General features: G+C 45.3%; 1 protein-coding gene across 1 annotated transcript in view; it reads left to right on the forward strand.

Moving 5' to 3' along the window:
- Positions 1–942: 942 nt before the first annotated feature.
- The window catches only part of LOC141975302 (gametocyte-specific factor 1-like), a 113479-nt gene continuing 88985 nt past the window's right edge, over positions 943–25436 (forward strand). Inside the window, exon 1 of the mRNA XM_074935599.1 lies at positions 943–1017. Coding sequence (XP_074791700.1) covers positions 943–1017 — 75 coding nt within the window. The remainder of the gene's footprint in view (positions 1018–25436) is intronic.

Here is a 25436-nt window from a genome sequence, read left to right on the forward strand (position 1 = left end):
GTTTCGCTTGCGCACCATGTTGCTACTTTAACAAACCAGACTGATTGCTGGGTATGTGCTCCGACTCCACGGTCCCCCAAAACGGGAATGCCCCTTGACATGCTGCCCTTGACCCTAGCAGAATTAGCCGCCACCAAAGAGCAGGAAAGAACGGACTCGCCGTTCTGGAATAAGACCTCTTTACAGCAGGCCACCTATCAGGACCAGGAGTATTCAGTTGCAGTACTCACTGAGGGAGCGTTATGTTTTACCCGAAACCAATCTGATCACTATGGGCGTCCTGTGGGAAAAAGCTCCTGTGTTATTACACAGTGGGCTGATGGGTATTGGGTAAAGACCAAAAGGGGAGGCCAACAGTGTGGGTGTAATGGTTCCTCCCCTTTTAGGGAAACTCTTACAAATAATCTTACCACAAAAGAAAGGTTTGGAAATAGAACTTCCCGTCCAGTTAATATCTCCAACGTAGCAAGCCAATGGTGGGTTTGTAGTGGTCCCTATGGCGAGTGTAATTTGAACGGCACAATTAGAAACGCCCCCACTTGTACCCAATCAGGAGGATGAGATGTCCCTTTAGGGGCATATGAACCGTTTGGAAAAGCAGCCAAAGCAGCTTTAAATATCCCAGGAATCCCCTTAAGAAACAGTCCTTACTGGGCCCTACAGGGTCACTATTTTGTATGTGGCCGAAAGGCTTACAAGGTGCTGCCAGCCAACTGGACAGGTAGCTGTTATATAGCTCGTGGAGCTCCTCATCTTTCCATAACTGCCACACTGCCCAAAGGAAAGATTAGAAATGCCCGAGAAACCTCTGTTGAGTCACGAGAAAAGACCCTGCGGTGACTGACTACGGCATTGGAGGGCAATATGAAGAATTCCCTCACAACCGAGAAGCTTGTAGGGTGCTCTGTACTGGGAATAGCGTCACTGTTTACTGGGCCAGCCATGGCATGCATAGGCCGCTATACTGCAAGGCTGCAAGTGGTACTTGAGAAAGTGGCCTTTGAGTTAGAGGACTTGGTTAGTGATTTAGGATCAGCAGTAAAAACATTAAATAAAGAGGTACAGCAGCTCAGGACATTTTCCCTCCAAAAAAGGCTGGCTTTGGACTAATCTCTTGGCATCCCAAGGAGGGGTTTGTGCCCTCGTCGGGCCCCGATGTTGTGTATATGTCAGTGATAGCAGTTATGAGATCTATGAAAAGATGGTACAGGTTGAGGCCCATGCCTGAGCCGGAGCACAGGTTGCCTATACTGTTCCAGAGAGCGATTGGTTGCAAACCTTGTTTTCAGGCTGGGGTTTGTTGTCTTGGCTTGGTGGTATATTTAGCCTGTTATTGAAACTTTTCTTTCCTGTATTGCTTGTATTACTGGTATTATGCTGTGCAGTATCATGTGTTAGGGCCCTTTTGCAAAAGTTAATAAGTCATTCTCTTCAGGGCTATCACAAAGTGCTTATGCAAAGTCCTATTGTAAAGAAATAAGTAGCCCAAGTGAGAAAACTCAGAGCCAAGGCTGTTGAGTGTTCTCAAGGGAGGGAGTTGTTGGGGACACTGGGGCATGGCCACTAGGTAACTCGAGGGGATGGAAGACCACGAGTGTCGATGAAGCCCCCTCGCACTAGGCCCAGGTGTCCTTACTTTATGTTTCAAATGTGAATGGTGTCCGCTGTGTCAATTAATTTTTTTAAATTATGACCATGATCTAAGATCCACATTTTCAGAATTTTCTTACATCATTCACATGCTCGGATGAATAAGGCTGCTTTCCTGAACTGCGGTCCATATTTGGAACTGTCTTTATAGTTTAGACTCAACCACCCTTCTTATACAGTTTGGAAGTTGTTCGATACTCCCTCGGGACCAGATTTACTCTTCTTTACACAGATTTGGGCCCTAGTCGGGGAGCGACGTACTCATGTAACCGAGGAGCAGAATTTGGCCCTCATATGGGTTCAGTCTCTCAGTTAGGCCTGTCTTTTTATCTTATCTATTGATATAGCATCCATCCCGAGAGTAGAAGAGCAGTTGTCCCATTTCAGACAAGATACATCAATACCTATATTGATTATTCACAATGTTTTTATCTTTGTTGTACTGTTCCTTTTGAGAAATAAGAAAATAGAGTAAAAGTAAAATGTACTTTTTCTCCCAAATCTATGTGCCATTCCTGATCTTGATTGAACAGGGGAGAGCGTCTTTCCTCTGGATTAAGAATCCAGCTGAGACAACTACCCCAGCCCCACACATTCTACAAGGGAATCCAAAGTCAGAGCAGTGGCATTCAGTGAAGGGTAGCTGCTCTCTTTGAACATCCTGATAGATGAAATAAAGGACTGGGGGTCATCATTAAAAGTACCTTAAATGGGAGCTCAATCCCCAGAGCTATGATTGCCGAATCAGGAAAAAACAAGAAAGTATGTCCTCTCAGGGATTGGCATATTCAAGTTTACAAGAGAGACGATAAAGACTGGCCATGACGTAGAAAAATCAAAATTCAAGATCGCCAGTAAGAAAAGAGCCTGAGTAATAGTCAGCTAAAGAGTGAAAGGGACCAGTTTACCCAGGAAGTTACAAGAGCCTTTATTAAAATGGAGAGCTACTTTTGTCCTTCTGTCTGCTTGCTTCTGGCAAAGGTTGATTCAGGAATAGAGGGGGAATCTCTTGGGGTCCAGCAACTCTGCTGGCTTGGGAAAGTGTGCACTGCATCACCCACTCCTCCCTGTGTGAGACAATCTCTGGGCCTCTGTTTCGACAGTTCAAAACCCTTAAAAATATCTTTCTTTACAGCTCAATACAGAAATTGCCAGAACCTAGTCCTGTACTTTTTTCTTTAAAAACAAACAATGAAATGGGGATGTTTGCACGACAATGATATGAATCGATGTCTGTATTTTTATATCTTTAGACGCCCAACAAATATATAAAAATCTGCATTAAAATAACAATTAGTAAGTTTGCAAAACTGAGCAATGGAAAGTTCAGAAATGTTAGGATTCAGGGAGTTTGAGTACTGCGCACGTGCATTTTGACACAGTCTTTAATTGCACAATTGTACTATTTTTTTCCACAGGCCCCTCATTCTGTGACCATTGAAGTGTTGTTTGCCTTCAGACACTGTGTACATACTTCTGCAACGTGACCACATCAAGTCAGGTTCCAGGTCGCAGTCCTTCTCTTCCAGGGGCTCAGTGGCCAGGGCCCAGTATATCTAAAATATCAGGTAAATCCCTGGGATTAGGGTTGTGGCTGACAGGGCCTATTTCTCAGGCACCATGAAGTGTTCTACTATAAGGATGAGGCTTGTCTGTGCAGTAGATAGAGCTTTCTCAGGGGACAGTCTGTGACAGGAGAACAAACTCCCATGTCATTCCGAGGCTATTAGAGAGACAAGGTGGGTGAGGGATAGGGTGACCAGATAGTGAGTATGAAAAATCGTGATGGGGGTGGGGTGGGATTGATAGGCGCCTAAACCCCGAATATCTGGACTGTCCCTATAAACTTAGGACATCTGGTCACCCTAGCTGAGGTAATATCTTCTCTTGGACCAACTTCTGTTGGTGAAAGAAATAACCTTTCAAGGACCTGAAGGAGAACTCTGTGCAGTCCTTTCACCAACAGAAGTTAGTCCAATAAAAGATATTACCATGACAGATGTGAGTCATATTATTAATGTACTAGAGGAAGCTGCTCAGATACTTCATTGATGAGAACAGTAGAAAAACCTATATAGAATAAAGTGAAGGAGAAAGAGAGAGCCTCTTTCTGAGATTATCCTTTTCCTTCTCCCTAATGATCCTATTTGCTAACAAATACATACATTCTTAGTGCTGTTGTGGCTTTGTGCAGAAGTGTGAATTGTCTCAGTAGATTCTGATGTATTTTATCTTTTAGGCAAAGATATCGAAAACAGGGAATACAAACAACACCTGTTATGCAAACCCGCACCACTAGGTGGAAGCAGATATTCTGAGTTGTCATTAATTGAGAAACCATTTCAAAAAGCGAAGTAATGTTCTTGGAATTCTGCTTTAAGCCACAAGGCACACAGCTAAGCAGAGTCATCTTTTGCGTGCTGGATCTTTAATTTTTTTTCCATACGAGAACCTGCTTAAAATCCCATTAATAAACTGTGTTCTCTTCACTCTCCTATTTGTCTGTGCTGTGACGGAAGAATATAATTGTCTGTCAATAATGGCTTTTATTTGAAGCAGAGAGTTAGAAAACATGTGTGTAAAATGCTTTGAAGAAGAAAATCTCTCTAGAAATGCAAATTATTATTATTGTTGTTATTAGGTCAAATTCTACAGTAGGGATTTAGGCTCCTAGCTTCCACTGATTTCAGTGGAAGTTAGGAGTCGAAAGACCTTTGAGGAGCTGGGCCTCATACCCTACTCAGAAAAAACTTTGACTGACTTTAATTCAGCCTAGCCCTGCGTTGGGTTAAGCCCAATATCTTACTGTACATTGTACAGAAGCTTCTTGCTAGCAGGAGTCAATCTGCAGCTGTTTTTTCAGTAATGCTGTCAAGGTTCCTTCCCCACTCTGAACTCTAGGGTACAGATGTGGGGACCTGCATGAAAACCTCCTAAGCTTACTTTTACCAGCTTAGGTTAAAACTTCCCCAAGGTACAAATTAATTTTACCCTTTGCCCTTGGAATTTCCACTGCCACCACCAAACTTTAACTGGGTTTACTGGGAAACGTAGTTTGGACACATCTTCCCCCCCCCAAATCCTCCCAACCCTTGCACCCCACTTCCTGGGGAAGGTTTGGTAAAAATCCTCACCAATTTGCATAAGTGACCACAGACCCACACCCTTGGATCTTAGAACAATGAAAAAGCATTCAGTTTTCTTACAAGAAGACTTTTAATAGAAGTAAAGGAATCACCTCTGTAAAATCAGGATGGTAGATACCTTATAGGGTAATTAGATTCAAAACATAGAGAATCCCTGTAGGCAAAACCTTAAGTTACAAAAAAGACACACAGACAAGAATAGTCATTCTATTCAGCACAACTCTTCTCAGCCATTTAAAGAAATCATAATCTAACTCATACCTAGCTAGATTACTTACTAAAAGTTCTAAGACTCCAGTCCTCTTCTGTCCCCGGCACAAGCAGCAGACAGACAGACACAGACCCTTTGTTTTTTCTCCCTCCTCCCAGCTTTTGAAAGGATCTTGTCTCCTCATCGGTCATTTTGGTCAGGTGCCAACGAGGTTCCCTTTAGCTTCTTAACCCTTTACAGGTGAGAGGATTTTTCCTCTGGCCAGGAGGGATTTTAAAGGGGTTTACCCTTCCCTTTATATTTATGACAAATGCATTTTCTGAATTTACCAGCTTTGTTTTCTTGCATCCTCAGTCATTTTGGGCCTTGTACATAATGTGTATAAATGGAATATTTATCATCCTCTCTGACTGTAATGTGTTTTAAGTGATGGTATATTGTCAAGCTGCATTCAGTATGGGTTGATCTGTTGATCCTCATTAGTGAGAGAAGTGTATGAATTACGAGCCCAAGCAGGATCCCGCTGCTCATTGCTGCAGCTCAGCTTGCACTGCTGCAGAACACTATTTGTGTGTGTGCACAAGGCTTGTGTTGTGAAAACCTTGCCCCCTGTAAATACACTCAAAGTCAACCTCTGATCCAGCTCTTGTCAAATGCAGCCAGTTAACATCACAGTGACCACGGCTGTAAAGCTGTGGCCTCCTCCTTTTGAGGGTCTACTGTTGCCCAAGCTCTAAGTCAAGCTGAGGCGGTGTTGGGGTGATGAGGTGCTAATTTATGAGCTCCTTGATGCCTGCACAGTGTTTGTCATGGCTTTGCCACACATACTCTTGTTCTTTTCTTGATCTTAATTTGTTCTGTGGCATTACATAGTTCATGGTGTTACTTGTCACATGCATGAACACTCTTCCCATCACTGGTCCATCCGTCGTGGACTTATATGTGGATGCCTTGCCCGGATGTTAACAGCTGCAATGAGCAAGCATTCTTACAATTACCTGTGCTCCTACCTGATGCTGCATTTTGGAAAGGCCCGACTTTATGGAGCCAGGTGTAGACAGTGAGGGGTGCAGAACACCAGCACAGAGACAGGCAAACTCTCTGTGCTGACCAGGCCCTTAGCTTCTTGCAGAGTGGCCTACTGTTTATGTACTAAACATGGAGTAGGCCTCAACGGTGTGCCACTGGATACTTTCCATCTTGTGCAAATGTACGAGTCCCCAGTTTACACAATGGCATGGAACAGGGGCTGAGTCACATCAGACCCTGAATCAGGAAGAAAGTTCCCGAAATAGGTAGCACTATATTAGTTATCTGCTGATACCTGGTCAAAGGGGGCTTTTTTGCTTGCTTTATTATCCTCTTGTCTGTTTGTTGTGCTGTTAAGATGTGTTAATTAATTAATGACAGTTAAGGACCATCTTGTTCTCTGTTTGTACAGGTCCTAGCGCAATGGGATCCTGCTCTGTGACTGGGACTGTGAGGCAGGACTGCAATACAAATAATCACATGCTGATCTCCAGAAATATTTTTATACCGTGGCCATCCCCACTAGCTTCAGAGATTAGTCACAGAAAATGGAAGTTTGTGAACCTGACATCTGCAGTTTAACTCAGTCCCCTTGTCTCCTGCACTGAGTGTTCTTTCTGCTCAATACACACTCAATGGTAGGCATGCCCACAGAATAGGGTTATGAAGATGGGTCTCTGGGAGGCTTTGACTTCCTCTACCATGGGATGCTATTGCAGCAAGGAGGTTTGCTGGGAAGAGATGGGGTCCATCTGACCAAGAAGGAGAAGAACATCTTCATGCACTGACTCACCAACCTTAGGAGAAGAGCTTAAAACTAAGTTCAGAGGGGGCAGGTGAAAAAAGCCACCAGGTAAAAAAAGGTGGCCTTAATAGAGGACTAGCTGCGTGGGGAGAAGTAGAAGTGGAAAACTGCAGTAGAATTATCGGAGAAACAAGAGGGAAATCCATGGGGGCATCTGCTTAACATCTTAGATGTCTGTACACACAAGCAAGGAGTAATAATAATGGGAAATAAACAGTAAGAACTGGGAGTTTTAGTGCATAAATCTTAACTGAGCTTAACTGCATCACAGATACTTGATGGGATAAATCTCATGACTGGACTATTGGTATAGAGGGCTATAGCTTGTTGAGGAAGGACAGGCAGGAAAAAAAAGAGAGGACATATTGCATTGTAAACCTGTTCTGAGGTCCAGAAGGAGGTGAGAAGCAGACCAGTTGAAAGTCTCTGAGTAAAGATAAAAGAGGGAATAAACAGGGGTGAGGTCCTGGTAGGGGTCTATTACAGACCACCAAATCAGGAAGAGGAGGGAGACGAGGCATTTCTAGGACAAACAACAGAAATATGCAAAACACAAATCCTGATCGTAATGGGGGACTTTACCTACCCAGACATCTGCTGAAAAAGGAATATGGTAAAACCCAAAATTCCCCAATAAGTTCCTGGAATGTACTGGGGACAATGCTTTGTTTCAGAAAATGGAGGAAGTGACCGGGGGGACAGCCATTTTAGACTTGATTCTGACCAGCAGGGAGGAGCTGGTGGTGAATGTGAAGGTGGAAGGTGATTTGGGTGAAAGGGGTCATGAATGATAGATTTCATGATTCTAAGGAAAGGAAGGAATGAGAATGACAGGAGAAGGACTGCCAAAAGCAGACTTTAACATCCTGAGAGAATTGGTAGGTAGCGACCCATGGGGAAAAAGTCTAAGGCATAAAGGAGTTCAGGAAAGCTGGCAGTTTCTCCAGGAGACAATATTAAAGGCACAACTGCCCATGCAAAGGAAAGAGAGGAAGAATAGTAAGAGGCCAATGGCTCCATCAGAAGTTTTGTAATGACCTGAAAATCAAAAAGAAATCCTACAAAATGGGGAAACATGGACGAATTACTAAGGAGGAGTACAAAAGAATAGCATGTCCGTGTAAGGGCAAAATCAGAAAGGGTAAGGCACAAAATCAGTTATACATAGCAAAGGACACATGTAACTGGAATTCTTTTTCCATATGGTTTACTGCAAAGAGTGTCATCACTCTGAATGCTTTAAAGGCAACATCATCTCCAAAATCAAGTGTGGCCTCTACATATGGCCATACATATGACACCACACTGTATTAAACGCAACAAAAAATAATTTAGTTGATTTGTTTGGCGGGACATGGAAATGAAGAATAAATTTCAATTCATGTAAAACAATATAATAATCAATATTTGTAATACAGTCCAATAAGATTTCATCAAGCTTTTTAATCAACCGAATTAAAAAGCAAAGGAAACCAACCACCCACACTCAAGTGTCACTGTGCATTCCAACCAACCAACCACACTCAAGTGTCACTGTGCATTCTCCAAGGCAGTTTCTTCTCTTTCTTTGTTCGGTGCTTTTATTTTCTATCCATTCAACCAGGAGCAGATTTTCCAATAAAACCAATATTGGAAAGTGTGGCAAACTGAGAGAGGGATGGAACCAAAATTCAAAATGATTTAGAGCGAATGAGAAATTCTACACTGGAGCAAATGTAGCCACCTATTGGACTGCGTACATGGATGGGCCCAGATATTGAAATGTATTTAGGTTCCTCACATCTATTGATTTCAGTGCGAGTTAGGAGCCTAAATACCTTTGAGGCTCTTGTCCATGTCATCACAGCACCTACCTGGTCAGCGGCAGTTTATGTGCTATGCCACAGTCACAGCGATGTCATAATAGTGCTTGCATAATCTGAACTGGCTATCCTGGACAGGACAGCCTGAGAGGCCAGCTGCCTATCAGTACTGGAGATCTTTGGAGAAAGGACTGGAGGAAGTGTTGAGGAAAGATTAAAACATGAATAAATTTGTGAGTGAGCAGGAGGTAACCGACAGAGGTAAGGGTCAGCATTGTATTCTCTATATCCAGTCTATATTCACACACACATTTAGAAAGCATAGGCATACAGATTAGCTGTAATGTTCTCCATTTGTATGAGCAGAACCTTAGCTGCTGTAAACCAATGTCCCTCTGTTGACTTCCTTGTAGCTGTGTTGATTTACACCAGTTGAGGAGTTGGCCTATAGCCTCTGGACCTGGAAACTTTCCTGAGAATCTGAGTTTCTAGGGAATGTTATGGGGGAGGTCTTCCTTCTTTTCTCCCAGTTGTTTTATGTTTGTTCTGGGTCCTCATTTTGTGTCTTCTGCATCCATGGAGCCAACTCCATCAGAGATAGGGGAAATTAGAACAAAAAAGGCAGAAGGACTTCTCCTCTAGCTGTCTAAATGAAGCTCTGCTAATATCTTAAATGAGGGAGAACAAAGCATGGGGTCACATTTCTTAGCAACACTAGTGCTCCTCATCCCACACAGATGGGCAGAGTAGGTTACAGTTATGATTCCGTTTGCATCTGGGTGTTACAACTGAAGGATGCAATTTGCATAACGGATGGGCAATCACCTAACCTCAAGCAGTCTTTCCTGGGAAGGGGAAATCTTGTTAGTTCCTCCTTCATGCTTGGAATGCTGTTACAATGGAGACAGATAAACACGGCATTTCAGATTTCTTGTGAAATATTAAGTCTCCTGGAGAATTTCTGCCCAGAGCGAAGAGATACATGGGAGATCAAATCCTGATTTTTTTCATACACCAGCTATTTCATTGTTTCCTCGAGTTTAAGGCCAGAAGGGACCATTAGATCATCTAGTCTGACTTCCTGTATTTCACAGGCCACTAAATTTCACCTAGCAACCCTACACTGAACCCCAAAACTTGTCTTGGATGAAAACATTTCAGTCTTTAGGAGACAAAACTGTTGTGTGCCATCGGCAGAGGACAGGAGAGACTGAGGTTCCACCAATGCTTGAGGCCCTTGCCGTGGTCGAGAATTGATTAGGTCAGATATACTCAGATTATCCTAGCAGGTGATCAGTGCCCCATCCTGCCACTCAAAGGTCCCTGCCAATCCGACCAGGGGGAAATTCCTTCCCACCCACAACTCTGGAGATCAGTTGGACCCTGAGCATGTGAGCAGGACAGCTAAGGAAACAGATTCTCTGAACCATCTTAGAGCACTGGTCCACCCTAGCAGGTGTCCCGTCTCCTGCTATGGTCAATCCCTGACGCTTCAGATGAAGGTTGGAGGGACCCACCCCACCCCACCCCACTCACAGCGTACACCTCGCCAATTGTGCATGGGGGTGGGGGGGGCGGGGGCGGGGGAATTCCTTTATGACCTCTACAGGCAACTGTACAGGGGGGAGGGATAGCTCAGTGGTTTGAGCATTGGCCTGCTAAACCCAGGGTTGTGAGTTCAATCCTTGAGGGGGCCATTTAGGGATCTGGGGCAAAATTTGGGGATTGGTCCTGCTTTGAGCAGGGGGTCGGACTAGATGACCTCCTGAGGTCCCTTCCAACCCTGATATTCTATGAACTGGATGAACTCCATTCCATGAGTCTTCTCTGCAAGTATTTCAACTACCATAAAAGAAGATTAAAGGCTTTCTTCAAAACAAGGGGCCTAAAGTTAGGCTTCTAAATTCATACTGAGGTCTCCAACAGTGGCCTGATTTTCAAGAGATACCGAGCCCCAAAAGTTCCCAGCAGAGCTAATAGGTACATCTGGGTGCTCAGGATTTTTGAAAATGAGGCCCTGACTAAGCAAAACTCTTAAGCATGTGCTTAACTTTAGCTCTATTTCTTGGCTTAGAGTTAAATTATTACTCTGTATGCTATCAAAACTCATCAATTGACAGTAAAGAGGGAAAGGAAGATTATTTTACGTGGGAACCTACTTGAAAGGAGCAAATTTGCTTCATTATGATTTCCCCCCAAGCACACTGGGTAGTTCAGCAAACAAACCTGGTCATGAGGAGGAAGGAAGAGGATTTCCAGGTTTCCCAGGTCTCCTTCTCACAGTGTTTGGGCTCCTGCAGAATCTTTACTGGATAGTGAATTAAAGAGGCCAGCACCAATTTCTGCTATCAGTGGTAACCAGCCGAATCCTTTTATTTAATTTCAGGTGTTTATAATGAGGTTGTTTCCCTCCTGGCACATATGGATGACCAAAATAAGGACAAAATTGCCCTCAGGATTGCCTTTATAGCCAAGATCAAGCGGGCTATCGTTCTGACAGTTCTGCTCGAGAAACTGCAAAAGGATGAGGTAGGGCAGTTTCATGAAATTACATCCGCTTTCCAGGTGTCCACACCAAATTCTGCCTGACTTCATGGGGGTACAGGGGACTGCACGGGGGTAATTCAGTGTAGAACTTGGCCTGGCGCACCATCAGGAGAATCAGTATTCGCCCTTCTGTCCTCAGGCGTAAACTCATCATGCAAAATGCTGTTCTTACAGATCAGGATGATATAATGCTCTCTAAAGAGAGCATTGTCCTTTTACACACAGTGGAGTACATGGGCTGTAGACAGTAAAAGTACACGATCGGACCAGCAGAAATCTCTTCTAATAATACTTTGCCCTTCTTTAGCATCTTCATCCAAAAATCTCAAAGCACTTCCCTAATACTAATGAATTAAGACTCACAGCACCCTGGTGAGAATGGGAAGCATTATCCCCATTTACGGATGACTTGTGTCACAGGGAATTAAGTAACTTGCTCAACACCACTTAGCAAGTTAGTCAAAGAATGTGAATAAAACCCAAGTGAACTGACTCCCTGCTCTAAATCCCAGCCAACTCTCCTTTATTATGATGACATATTATTGAGATTATAGCATTGAAGGGACCCTTATCTATATATTTTCTACTGGGGGAGTTCTGCAAGAAAAAAATAAAAATGATGCGTACAATATTTGAGAAGTTCTGCAAAATTCTGCATATTTTGTTTGTCAAAATAATACAATATAATTACACCCATTAAAATTATTTTTGGTTATTTATTTCAAAATACCTGTCAGCAAGTATGTCTGTATGAATACAGACAACAAAAAGGATTCAGGAAATGTTTTTTGACAAACGAATTCCTTACTATGCATGTTAATAGAGAACTCTGAGTAATAATTCATTTAAACTCAATACAGAAGCATATTTCTTGCACCCCTTAGGCGCAGTGCGAAGGCTTGGTAGAGTCAGGGGTAATGGAGGAGCTGAGGGAGAGGGAAGTAAATTGCTGAGAAGGAGCCTGGGTGTGAACTTGGAGCGTTGCTGGGTATGGGTGGGAAAAGTATGGAACAGTTTTTTTGGGAGGGGCGGGGAGGAATTGTTAGGCAGCTCCCCCCATGCAGACCCTGTCTGACCCCTAACCTCTCCCATTCAGTAAGGCACATCTGCCCCTGTCTCCATGTGTTCCTGCACACCCATGGGTCCTTGCACCCCCTGTCCACATGTGTCCCTCCACCCCCACTCAGAAACCCACTCCCCCCATCCCCATGTGTGTTAGGGGGATTATTCCTTCACCCACTTACTTCCCTGGTCCTTCTCGCATGAACAGACAGCAACAATACCCGAAGTCCAAAGATGCAAACAATTCAATATTTATTGGGTGAACTTCCAGCAAGCATGATTCCAGTTTCCTTCCTTAGTGTCCCCCTTCCCAGCTCTGACACCACAGAGCCTTACAGCTGTGTCCCTATTCTCATTCCTGCCTTTAGCCAAACATGATTCCAATTTCCCCACCCCATTCCCTGTTCCCGTTTCCCCCTTTAGCAAAACATGATTCCAATTTCCCCACCCCCATTCCCTGTTCCCATTTCCCCCACCCACACACCCACCCCCTCACCTCCTGATTGACTGCAGACTATCTAGTAAAACTTGACTTCTGCTTAGCTATACCTTAACCAATCCTTTTCCTGAAATTTAACTAACCAATCCTAACATATTGTAACATGATTATTTAACCAATTATATCCCACCACCTTAATTAGTTTACACCCAGCAAAATTAATTATACAGCAGAGAAAAACAATCACAGAACCAGACAGAGATTATACAGACAAACAATGGGGACTACAGTGATAGAAGAAACACAGAAATGAGGATTTCACATCCCAGCTAGTGATAAGTGAGTTCTTGCCAGACAGGATGCTATCAAACTAAGTTTCCTTTTACATCTTCTAGGCCCTTCCCTTTCTCTGGAGGTGATAGGCATTATCAGGACAGCATTGTGTTCCTAACAGCCCAATAGCACCTTATTTCAATGTGACTAGCTGGGAATGTGAGGAGGTGACCTGTCACTTCCCAGCTTATGGCTGCCTCTGCTGCTTAGCCAAAGGCCTTAGCCTAAGAACAGGGCCTCAGACTGTCACAGTAAGAGAAGAACCTTACACTGGCAGACAGTGATTTTGATTCTTTCTTTTATACCTCTAGAACTAGCCAAGTGATAAGAATACACCTAAATTCTTAGATGATAGGCCTTTACAGACAGGCCTAAACATCTATATCCTAACAATGTGTCCCTGTACCCCCTCCCCCTGTCCCCATGTGTCTCTGTGCCCCCAGCCAACCACCCCCTGTCCTTATGTAACTCTGCACCTCCTCCCCAATCTCTACGGGGCCCTGAACTTCCCTCCTCCTCTAACTCTGTGCCTCCACTCCCATTCAGCCCCTGCCCCAGTCTGTCCTCCCCCACTAGCCCTTATGAGCCCCTGACTGACCCCATTCCAGCATCCCACACTGTCTTTCTCCCCATAGCCCCTGTCTCCTGACCTGGCCTGCTGTGAAGAAGACAGGCTCTCTCTCTTCCTTCGCTGATAGGGAGTTGCTGCTTTGTTCTATTGCCACAGCACCCTTTGGTGGGCAAGAGATGGAACGGCAGCAGCATTTCAGCAGAAGCTTTTTACTGTGCAAAAAAATAAAAATATGCGGGGCTCATTAATTATGCACGTGTGCAGTAGTGCAGAATTGCCCCAGGAGGAATATTCAGACCCCTTTTTTCCATTGATTAATACTTGCATCCGACAAAGTCCATTTCTCTATTAAGGGCCAACACAGAAGGCATTTTAGTTTCCATTAAAGTACTAGGAGGCCAACTGAACTGCTTGTCTTGGCCTCCGACTCCTTTAATTATTTGAATTACTTGATTAATTATAAAAAGAAAAGGAGGATTTGTGGCACCTTAGAGACTAACCAATTTATTTGAGCATAAGTTTTCGTGAGCTACAGCTCACTTCATCGGATGCATTCAGTGGAAAATACAGTGAGGAGATTGATATACACACAGAACATGAAAAAATGGGTGTTATCATACTCACTGTAAGGAGAGTGATTAATTATGTTAATTCATTTGATTAATTACTTGAATTATGTAGTGCTTATGTATTGATAAGTTATCAGTGACAATATTCAATTAAAAAAATCCTCCTTACATTTAAAAATGAATGGAAGGGGCTTCTCCCCAGTGGAGCTGTCTGCTATGATTGCAGTTTGCAGAAGCATGCCTTTTAAAGCAGAACCACTGGAATGTTTAGCCAATCAAGAGATCTGATGCAGACCCTGTCTGACCCCTAACCTCTCCCAGTCAGAGATCTGATTGGCTTTGAACATTCCAAAGTGGGTTATGACCTTGGCATGCAGGTCACACAGATGTCTAGACTCACAGGAGACAGAGATGGAAAAGACCTATTGGATCATCCAGTCCATTTCCCTGCTAATGCAGGAGCATTCCCAGCAGCCATTTTCCACTGTTTTGGCCAAACTAATTTGAAAAGCCCCTAAGGACTGAACTTCCGCCTCTTTCCTAGGAAGACTATGTCATAACCTAATAGCCCTGTCTCACAGTTGGGGCATTTTTCCTGTTATCAAAGTCTAAATTGAATGTCCTTTTTTAGCTTAATCTCATTACTGCTACTTTTACCGAAATGTATTATCCTAAAAAATTCCTCTCCCTCCTTGGTGTTCACACCCTCCAGGTAGTTGTATGGTATTATCCTCTCTCCCTCAGAGTCATCCCTTGGCCGCATCGGACACAGACAGCTCTTTCCGTCTGTCTGCAGAAGTAGGGGTCTGCTCGGGCCCAATTTTTAAGCCCAACCTGAACTGGCCCCCGGCCCACTCACCTCACCCTGAGAGGGCTGAATCATTTTCCATCCTGGTCCCAACCCTTCCCCCCGCAACTGGATACTGCCGCTGCATCCTGCTCATGGGGCTGGTGCAGCGGCCACTGTGTGCAGCGATGGCTCCATCCTCTGACACGGCCCCTGTTGCGCTGGCTCTGCGCTGCAGGGAGAGAGGGAGACACTGTGACTCCTCGGCATCCTCGCTCCACAGCGCGTGCAGCGCAGGAAGGAGGTGGTGGCTGGCAGGAACACGCAGTCACGGTTGTGCCGATCCCAGGGGCTAAAGGAGGAGAGCCGACCTGACCCGAGCCCAAGAGGGTCCAGTTGTTTTCTCATCCAACCTGACCCGGACGCCTGTGGTCAGGTCCCCTAGGATTTGGGTCAGGTTGCAGGGCTCTATCCAGAAGTCACTTCTGCCAGCCCCCTGCATTCTTTTTTGCTCTCCCAGGAATGACTTCCCATTTGTTGATCTCTCTGGGAATGTGGTGCTAGAAAAGGCACTCATCCAGATGCAGTCACAGCTCAGCTGAACAGAGAGGAACTGTTGTCTTCCTGCTTTGTGCCATGATCCCTGTGTGTAAAAGACCCAACCACATGGCTCTTTGTGGTAGCCATCACACCTTGCATATACCTGTTGACTTTGTTTTCCACTGTCTCCCCCAGGGCACTTGTTGCTTCCCACTTGTCTCCCTCCCATTCTGTCAGTTACTTCTACCTCCTTTCCAGAGGTGCTAGTTTGCAGTTTTCTGAAATGAATCTTGTTCTCTCCTCAGGCTTTTAATTGCTCTGTGTCCCGCTTTATTTTTTCTCGGTCCCAACTGATCCTACAACTCCTCCATAGTTAGTCTCATCTGTGAAGTTCTACACTGATGGGCCGCATAAAAGACACCTTCGAGCGTGCTACTGTCAGTGTAGATCTAACGGCTGAGCTCATTGCCCCTGGGAGTGGTTGAGGACTTACTGCAGGAGTTGGGTATTTTATATTCCACATTTACAAATTCTGCCTGGAGTGGCTAGAGCAAGGGCAAGGGGCTCATTTTTATTGTTTGTTCTGAATAAATGAAACTAGAGAAGGGGGCAGTGAAGGGCGCTTCTTCTGGCTCTTTTCTCTCCAGGAAGATTAAACGATGTCAGTTGCTCGGCTGCTTCTGAAGCGCTGCTAAATGCGGTGCTTGTGGAGGGCAGGGCATGTTTTACACCAGTTAAGCCACCAATTAGGGCAGGGGCTTATTAGCCAAATTACTGTCTGGTCGTCAAGAAAAACTTTTCCCAATTCTTCTCTTTTATGTTTTGTCCCCAGCAAAACAGAGTAAACATTTACTGTGTCCTGGAGAAAGTCTTACAGCAGGACACCCAGGGCCTAGAGAGACGGCTTCTGGAGAAACTAATAACACTAGCCTCAAACCACATGACAGAGACTCAGGTAAGTTAGTTCTCCCGAGATACCAATCAAAGGATCCAAAGCTTTAACTCATTCAAACTCTCTTTTTGGGGGATAAACTATATACTGAAATGAAAATGTATTCTTCTGTTAGAGGCCCACACCTTCCTCCAGACCAAAGCCCAGGTCCTAGACAGCACTTGTGCACATGCATAAGATGGGACAACTCACGTGCTGAAAGTTACACATGTGCTGAAGTGCTTTGCAGGATCAGGACCTGAGACACATGATCTCAGACCCAGAGACAGGCCTATGGTGTCTTAAGGAGCAAGTCTTTCCCAAAGTCTACTCGGGATTTCATTATTGATACTGATTTTATGTGGAAGGCGCTCTGATACCGTAGCGATAAGTGGCAGTATAAAGCCCCAAGACAGACAGAATCTGAGCTATCTCCAAAAGAAGCAGCATTGGATTTAGAATATAGTTTGCCAGCAGGAAAACCCATGGAAAAATCCCCCTCTTGTTCCAAAGGAAGTCAGCCTCCTTTTGGGGGACAGTTTATTCCAGGAAAGCTCTCGGAATATCGTGAAGCTGCCCAGTCTGTGTCTCACTTACCGCCTCAGGGAAGGGCAGGGAAAATATCATGTGACTATGGTGACCAGTCACCCACCACAAGTAGCTAACAGCGAATAGGCTAACGAAGCAGCTTGCAAGCAACTCAAAGGCTGAAAACTGTATCGTCAAGTGACTCAAGGAATATTTATGACGAATGACTCTACCCTCAGAAAGTTGGGTTGGTTCATTCACAACTTGTGCACAGAAAGAAGGACTTGACTCATGTAAACAACTCTGGCTAGTGCAACCGGCTTCAGTCACCTCAGTCTCTCTCTTTTGGTTTTTGTTTTTAGGAAGCAAGAAATGAACTAAAAGTGGCAGCTAGCAACACCTTAGTGACTCTGGCATGCTGCTATTTCGATGATGTCATGTTTGAGCTGATGTATCGTCTGGAGCTGCCTGAAGAGTTTGTTTTCATTACGTTGGGCAACCTGTCATCCGCCTATGGTATGGTCACTTCCCTCTTTTCTTTCAAAGTGATTCTTTTTCATTTAAGGACAGGGGATTATCTCTCTACCTAAAAATGTTACCGCTAAACAGAGCTCTGTTTGAGTGTGTGTGTGTGTGTGTGTGTGTGTGTGTGTGTGTGTGTAGAAACACAAGATTAACTGCTGTTGCTAGTTCTGGCCTCCAGATCATGAGCGATCCAGATGGAGGTGCAAGCTCTAACTTATGCCCCTGAGTGAAGTACCTTAAGGATGGGAATGAGTGGAAGATCAGGTCTAGTGGAGCTCTTCTCCACCCCACTTCCCATCCCCCCCCAGTGCCCTCTCCCTTTACTCTGGGAGTGAGTTGGGCATTGGGCACAGCTGTACACTTGTGGAGGATTCCCCTCTTCAGGGTGAATCCCCCACTGGCTTTCAATGGCTGCTTTAAAGCCATTCTGCTCTGCTTACGCAGCGCCAATGGCCTCGGAACCCATAGCATCCTGCCCCACAGTGTTTCTAAGTGTGTTGTCAGAAGGCAGAGAGCAGCTGATTGTCTGTCTTCCTTCTCTTCTGGCCTTTCTCTGCAGCACTTAAGTGTATCCCTTTTGTGGGAGTGATCCTGAACGACATGATCTCCATGTTGGAGTTAGTCAAGGACAGCAGGATGAGACAAGCATTTTGTGGTGGTAAGTGCCAGCACTTCCTGTAGGTGCCCCAAATGGATATTTAGGGGGTCTTGGTACAGATTTAAGTGACTGACCAAGTTTGCAAACAGGCCCTGAACTGTGCTCCCTTCCCTGGATTGCACCAGGTGCTGCGTTCCTTGGCTCCCGTGGCACTCAGTGAAGTGGAGAGTGCTCCTTACTTTGCAGGAGGTGCTGAGCATTTGTAAGTTCAGGCCCTTTGTGACTCACGCATATCGTTTAAAATAAACAGACACAAAGGCTGAAGCTGTCCCTCTGCCAGGAGGCTCCTGGGGGAGGAGGTGAAGGGAGCAGATTTCATTACTGTACATTTAAAAATCCCCTGTTTCCCACTCCTCCACCCATTCTCTCTCCTTAGTTTCTTCATCATCATCATCTCCTTTCACCCTCTTTCTCTTTCTTCTCCACTTCTCTCTTCCTTTGCTTTTCAGGTGATGCTCAGTAAGGGGTTAATCCTGTGCCCTTGAGGGAAATGGGAATTTTGCCATCCACTTCATAGAGAACAGGATTGGGCCCTAATTCGTCTTAGCAAGGACACTAGATACACCTACTTTTAGGGCAAAGTGCTCCCCACTACCTTCAAATCCCAGGAAAGCCAATGGCAGTTAGGGGCACTGAACATCTTTCAGACAAACTGTAACTCAAGATGAAATCATACAGTGTTCGGGTTGAACAAACAACAACTGCAGAGGACGCGAGTCTTCAGATGATGGTAATTGAAAAAAGATGGAGAGATGTACAAAGAAAAAAGCCTTTTAAGAAACAAGAAATGGAATGGGGGAAAGAGAAATAGCTCCAGATTGATATGGGATTTCAGCATCTAGTCCTGAACTGAGCAGTAGCTGCCATGGAATTGGAGTAAGCGATAGGCCTGGGTGTCTTCTCTGAGAAAGCAACTTCTCCTCATTATTACTATGTCCTTTTCACATTGCCTGTCTTCTCTCCTTCCGTGCAGTTCTGGAAAAATGGTCAAGGGCAGTGAATGTATATTTTACAAACTGGGAAAAGTGCCCATTCCCCAGAATGGGTGAATCACAATTCTGCATAGAATCATAGAATCATAGAATATCAGGGTTGGAAGGGACCCCAGAAGGTCATCTAGTCCAACCCCCTGCTCAAAGCAGGACCAATTCCCAGTTAAATCATCCCAGCCAGGGCTTTGTCAAGCCTGACCTTAAAAACCTCTAAGGAAGGAGATTCTACCACCTCCCTAGGTAACGCATTCCAGTGTTTCACCACCCTCTTAGTGAAAAAGTTTTTCCTAATATCCAATCTAAACCTCCCCCATTGCAACTTGAGACCATTACTCCTCGTTCTGTCATCTGCTACCATTGAGAACAGTCTAGAGCCATCCTCTTTGGAACCCCCTTTCAGGTAGTTGAAAGCAGCTATCAAATCCCCCCTCATTCTTCTCTTCTGCAGACTAAACAATCCCAGCTCCCTCAGCCTCTCTTCATAAGTCATGTGCTCTAGACCCCTAATCATTTTTGTTGCCCTTCGCTGGACTCTCTCCAATTTATCCACATCCTTCTTGTAGTGGGGGGCCCAAAACTGGACACAGTACTCCAGATGAGGCCTCACCAGTGTTGAATAGAGGGGAACGATCACATCCCTCGATCTGCTCGCTATGCCCCTACTTATACATCCCAAAATGCCATTGGCCTTCTTGGCAACAAGGGCACACTGTTGACTCATATCCAGCTTCTCGTCCACTGTCACCCCTAGGTCCTTTTCCGCAGAACTGCTGCCTAGCCATTCGGTCCCTAGTCTGTAGCGGTGCATTGGATTCTTCCATCCTAAGTGCAGGACCCTGCACTTATCCTTATTGAACCTCATCAGATTTCTTTTGGCCCAATCCTCCAATTTGTCTAGGTCCTTCTGTATCCTATCCCTCCCCTCCAGCGTATCTACCACTCCTCCCAGTTTAGTATCATCTGCAAATTTGCTGAGAGTGCAATCCACACCATCCTCCAGATCATTTATGAAGATATTGAACAAAACCGGCCCCAGGACCGACCCCTGGGGCACTCCACTTGACACCGGCTGCCAACTAGACATGGAGCCATTGATCACTACTCGTTGAGCCCGACAATCTAGCCAGCTTTCTACCCACCTTATAGTGCATTCATCTAGCCCATACTTCCTTAACTTGCTGACAAGAATACTGTGGGAGACTGTGTCAAAAGCTTTGCTAAAGTCAAGAAACAATACATCCACTGCTTTCCCTTCATCCACAGAACCAGTAATCTCATCATAAAAGGCGATTAGATTAGTCAGGCATGACCTTCCCTTGGTGAATCCATGCTGACTGTTCCTGATCACTTTCCTCTCATGTAAGTGCTTCAGGATTGATTCTTTGAGGACCTGCTCCATGATTTTTCCAGGGACTGAGGTGAGGCTGACTGGCCTGTAGTTCCCAGGATCCTCCTTCTTCCCTTTTTTAAAGATTGGCACTACATTAGCCTTTTTCCAGTCATCCGGGACTTCCCCCGTTCGCCACGAGTTTTCAAAGATAATGGCCAAGGGCTCTGCAATCACAGCCGCCAATTCCTTCAGCACTCTCGGATGTAACTCGTCCGGCCCCATGGACTTGTGCACGTCCAGCTTTTCTAAATAGTCCCTAACCACCTCTATCTCCACAGAGGGCTGGCCATCTCTTCCCCATTCTGTGATGCCCAGCGCAGCAGTCTGGGAGCTGACCTTGTTAGTGAAAACAGAGGCAAAAAAAGCATTGAGTACATTAGCTTTTTTTTTTTTTTTTTTTTTTAGCAATGACATTCTTCCCTTATATTGTCATGTGACCAGCAACTGGCTGACCTGTGAGGAGCTGGAGGTGAGAATTGCTGGCTTTCTAAACCTTTAGCGGAAATTGTGATGTTACATTCTGTGTGTCTGGCACTCTTTGTGATGATGGCATTTAATGGTAGGTCCTTTTGGATGGAACAGATTGTCATGTAAAACATCGAAAACCCATACGTTTATAATGTCACCACATCATGGAAATTCTGTCTGTACCCAGTGTACATGGAGTCTAGTTTTGTGCACCTAATGTGCAGATGAACCCGGGATAGTGGGCTAAATTAATTCCTGGTCTAAGTCCATTCAGCCCCAGTGGAGTTACAGCAGGGATGAGTTGGCCTAGAAAGCATACTAATCTGGGGAAATATTTTACCTGGTCTAGGTGTGAGGTGCATTAGAATACAATCCTGACACCAATCCCTACGAGTCCTGGTTCTTTACCAGGATATATTGGGATAGGACCGTTCCGACAGTGGAACAAGGGAAACTGCACTCATTAGAAGTAGAAAAGGTGTGCCTATTGGAAGATATTGAATGAATTCGTAGGAACATAAATTCTGTGTCTCATCTATGCAGCTCAAGCAGGCCATCATCAAAGCCCTTGGTCCCATGATAGGCATCCTGCTACACAAAAAGGAGCCGCAAAATCCGATATTTAAAGAGATCTCATGGCTCCTTGAGCAATATAAGGAGGAAATTGATGTTTTGCACATCACCAAGGTGAGGTACCACTCATTAAGGTAACTGTCTCTGTGTGTGCATGTATGAACTGCAGGAGGAATTTGCTGCCAGTGGGGTTTCCTGGTCTAGATAGTGACTTGTTAGATAATAAATATGCACACAAGTTCTGGGTTTATACACATGGTGACCCAGGCAACAAGATTTGTAGGTAACTGCCTCTGATGAAAAGCATCCTCTGTTTCCTGGGGGGGAGGAGGAGGAGGAGGAGGAGATAAAAAACAAAACACCTGCACAACAAGATACTCCCTCCTTGTGATTTCGTAAAACATCCTGTCAACTCTGTGTCTCTCTTTTAGATCATAAGCTCCTCAGAGCAGGGGCTACCATATGTTGTCTCTGGTCGGTACCAAGCCAACTGTCAACGGTTGAAAATTAATAATAAGGAGGCTTGAGGGTCATTGCTTTGCACTGCATAACTAGATAGATATAAAATCATTGCCCGTCTGTTTCATCTATCGTTCTATGCAGTGCTGTTGTAGCCATGTTGGTCCAAGATATTGGAGCGACAAGGTGGGTGTGATAATCTAATTGAAGATATTGTCTCACTCACCTTGTCTCTCTATTTCATCCCCCCTCAGTACCACATGAGCGAGAAGTAAGGGGCCATATTCTGTCTTCAGTGGGGCTACACAGTTGTAAATGAAGTCATGAGACAGCTCTAACTTCTTGGTAGTGATATTTACTCACCGTCTATGTTGGTTGAAGCTTTCTAGTACAGAGTATGTGGTCACTTTGGGGGTTGAAATACCCATGATTTGGAGGGAACCAATGCATCATGGACTTGTTTGATAGCATCAGGGCACTACACAACTGTGTAAACATAGTAAAATATGTAGATGGCATCCGAGACATTCGGGAAGCTTCAAGCAGCAAAGGAGAAAAGTGTGTTAGATGCAGGAAGGAATTCGATTTTCACCTTTTTTTTAATCAATAACCTGGCAGAGGACATAAAATCATCCCTGATAAAGTTTGCAGATGAGATAAAAATGGGGGAGTGGTAAATAATGGAGAGGACAGCTCACGGATTCAGAGTGATCTAGATCACTTAGCAAACAGGGCGCAAAGAAACAATATGCCACAATATGCCTTTAAATACGGCTGAATGTAAATGTATGCGTCTAGGCACAAGGGATTTAGGCCAGACATACATGATGGGGGATGCTGTCCTGGGAAGCAGTGACTCTGAAAAAGATTTTGGAGGTCATGGGGCATAATCAGCTGAACATGAACTCATGCTGTGGCCAGAAAAGCTAAAGCTGGGATGCATAAAAAGGGGAATCTCAAGGAGGAGCACAGTGGTTATTTTACCTCTAAATCTGGCACTTGTCTGATGACCGTTGGAATCCTGTGTCCAGTTCTAGTGCCCACAATTCAAAAAGGGTGTTGATAAATTGGCAGAAGAGCCACAGTGACGAAAGGATTAGAAAACATGCCTTACAGAGGGAGAATCAAGGAAGTCAATCTATTTAGTTTAATACACAGAAAGTAAAAGGGTGTGTGATGGGGTTTACCTACCCCGCCTTGGTTCAGCAGGGGTTAATCATGCTTTGTGGGCCGAGGAGGCCATGCCCCCTCATCTTTGCTGGGCATGCTTCAGCTGGACCCAGGATACAAAAGAGAGCCGCTCAGCTCAGGCTGGGATGGCTGCCGAAGGGAGCGGAGGCGCATTGCAGGCTCCTGCAGAGAGACTGCCAGTGCTCCAGGATTCAGAGGCCAGCCGGACTGTGGCTGCAGCTGACCCCAGCCACCCAATGCCAGAGATGGAGGAGAGACCCCAGAATCCCTGAGACTCCCAGCTGCGGAAGAACGGGTGGGAAGCAGCCTAGGTGGACGAAGCATTGATCCAGTTGAGGTAGCAGGCTTGACTCAGCATGCTTTGGAAGGATCCCCGCTGAGTTGGTGGCAGATACCCCTGCGCCCTGGGCTGGGACCCTGTGGAATAGGTAGGACCCAGTGGAGAAGGGCTCACCACTAGGCAACACTTCCCTGCCGCAAAAGGTGGTTCTATCGACTCTGGCCACTAGGCCGCATTGCCCTGCAGCCAAGGGTGGGTCTATTGACTTTGGCCACTAGGCCGCACTGCCATCCCTAGGAGGGCAGCCCAAGTGACTCAGGCTGTTGGGCCGCGGACCCTCACCCAAGGGCTGCTGCACTGATCCCGACCATTAGGTGATGCTGCCCTAGGAGCCTGGACTGGTGTGGTGGTTAGGGAGACTAGGCCAGTTGGGCCACTCCAGATCTACTTCAATTCCTCCTCAACCTGATACCACCCTGACGGGGTGGACCTATCCTGTGACAGGGTAACTTAATTACAGTCTATAATATCTTACATGAGGGACTCCTATTATCTAATGGGCTCTTCCCATTAGCAGAGAAAGGTGTCACTTGATCCAATGGCTAGAAACTGAAGCTAGACACTTGCAGACTGGAAATACGGCGTACATTTTTAATGGTGAGATAATTAACCATTAGAGCCATTTATCAAGGGCCGAGGCGGATTCTGACGATTTTTCAATCAGGATTGGTATGTTTTTCTAAAAGCTCTGCTCTGGGAATTATTCTGGGCAAGGTCTATGGCCTGTGTCATACCGACCGGAGGTCAGACTAGATGATGGCAAGAATCCGGTCCGGCTTTGGAATCTAGGAATCCCCTGAATCTGCTTCAGTCACTACATATGGCTCCTTTGTGTGCCCACCATCTGACTTTCGCCCTCTGTTGCAGAGTCTGAGCCAGCTCTTGGAGGTCTCTGTTGAATATAAGATCCCTCTACCTAAAGGGAAGTTTCAAGCCATCTGCAGTGCTCTGCACAACCAGGTGAGGGTTGGTTTTGCTTGGATCCCTTGAGCTTAGGCACAGCAGATCTGAAGCATATTAACACTGAAAAATCGATGGAATGATCGTGCAGAGCCTGGGGACCTCCTCATGCCTTACTGATTTCTGCAGGCTCAAGAGTAAGCAGGGAGCGCTCTAATTTTCTTAGCTACTATCCAGCTCAGTTTGTAAAGCAATTTCACCATAAGCCGATTATCGGGGGGAGTCAGAGTTGTAAAGTAAAAACTGTGGCCGTGTCTTGATTAGGTCAGCTCTGCTGCTCAAAACACTTTAGCTTCTCTTATCTAATGGATTGGTCATTGTCTTTGAGTCTTGCTGTGCATGCAGGACCATCTCCCTGGGGTTCAGACCTCTAGTTGGACCAGCAGGAAGTGGAAGCTTAGAAATTAATTGAACATTTTTCTTTTCCATTGCTTCTGATTAGTTTTTCTTTGACCATTTCCCTTCTTCCCACAGATCTATTCTCCAGCTAAGCAGCTCAGCATAGAAAACCACAAAGAGCTCTTCCATTGTGTACTTCTGCTAGGTAAGGGGAAGAGACTCTGAGTTGCACAGTGGTTTCTTTGTAACTTCCTTACCTTTGTGAGGTACGGTAAGAAGAAGAGTTCTGCAGACAGTGAGGATGTGATTTCTTCCCTTGCAGCCCGTTCTTCTCCTGATGACCTGCTAGCATTTCTACACCAGCAGCTGCAGATTGAGCATGAGGCCGTTCGTGTGGCGTCTTTAGAGCTCCTGAGAGCTATTGTTGGGGCTGACTGTAAGTAACACAGGAGCAACTGTGCCAGCTGCCCTCTTGGCCGACATGCTGAGGGTTGAGTTGAGGACATCCAGAGCTAAAAGCTTGAGCTACTAGAGATTGAGCTAAAGAACCAAGGCTCTGTAGGCACGGCAGGGCTGCAACAGACTCATCAC

The sequence above is a fragment of the Natator depressus genome, chromosome 20 (assembly GCF_965152275.1).
Source record: "Natator depressus isolate rNatDep1 chromosome 20, rNatDep2.hap1, whole genome shotgun sequence".
NCBI lineage: Eukaryota > Metazoa > Chordata > Testudines > Cheloniidae > Natator > Natator depressus.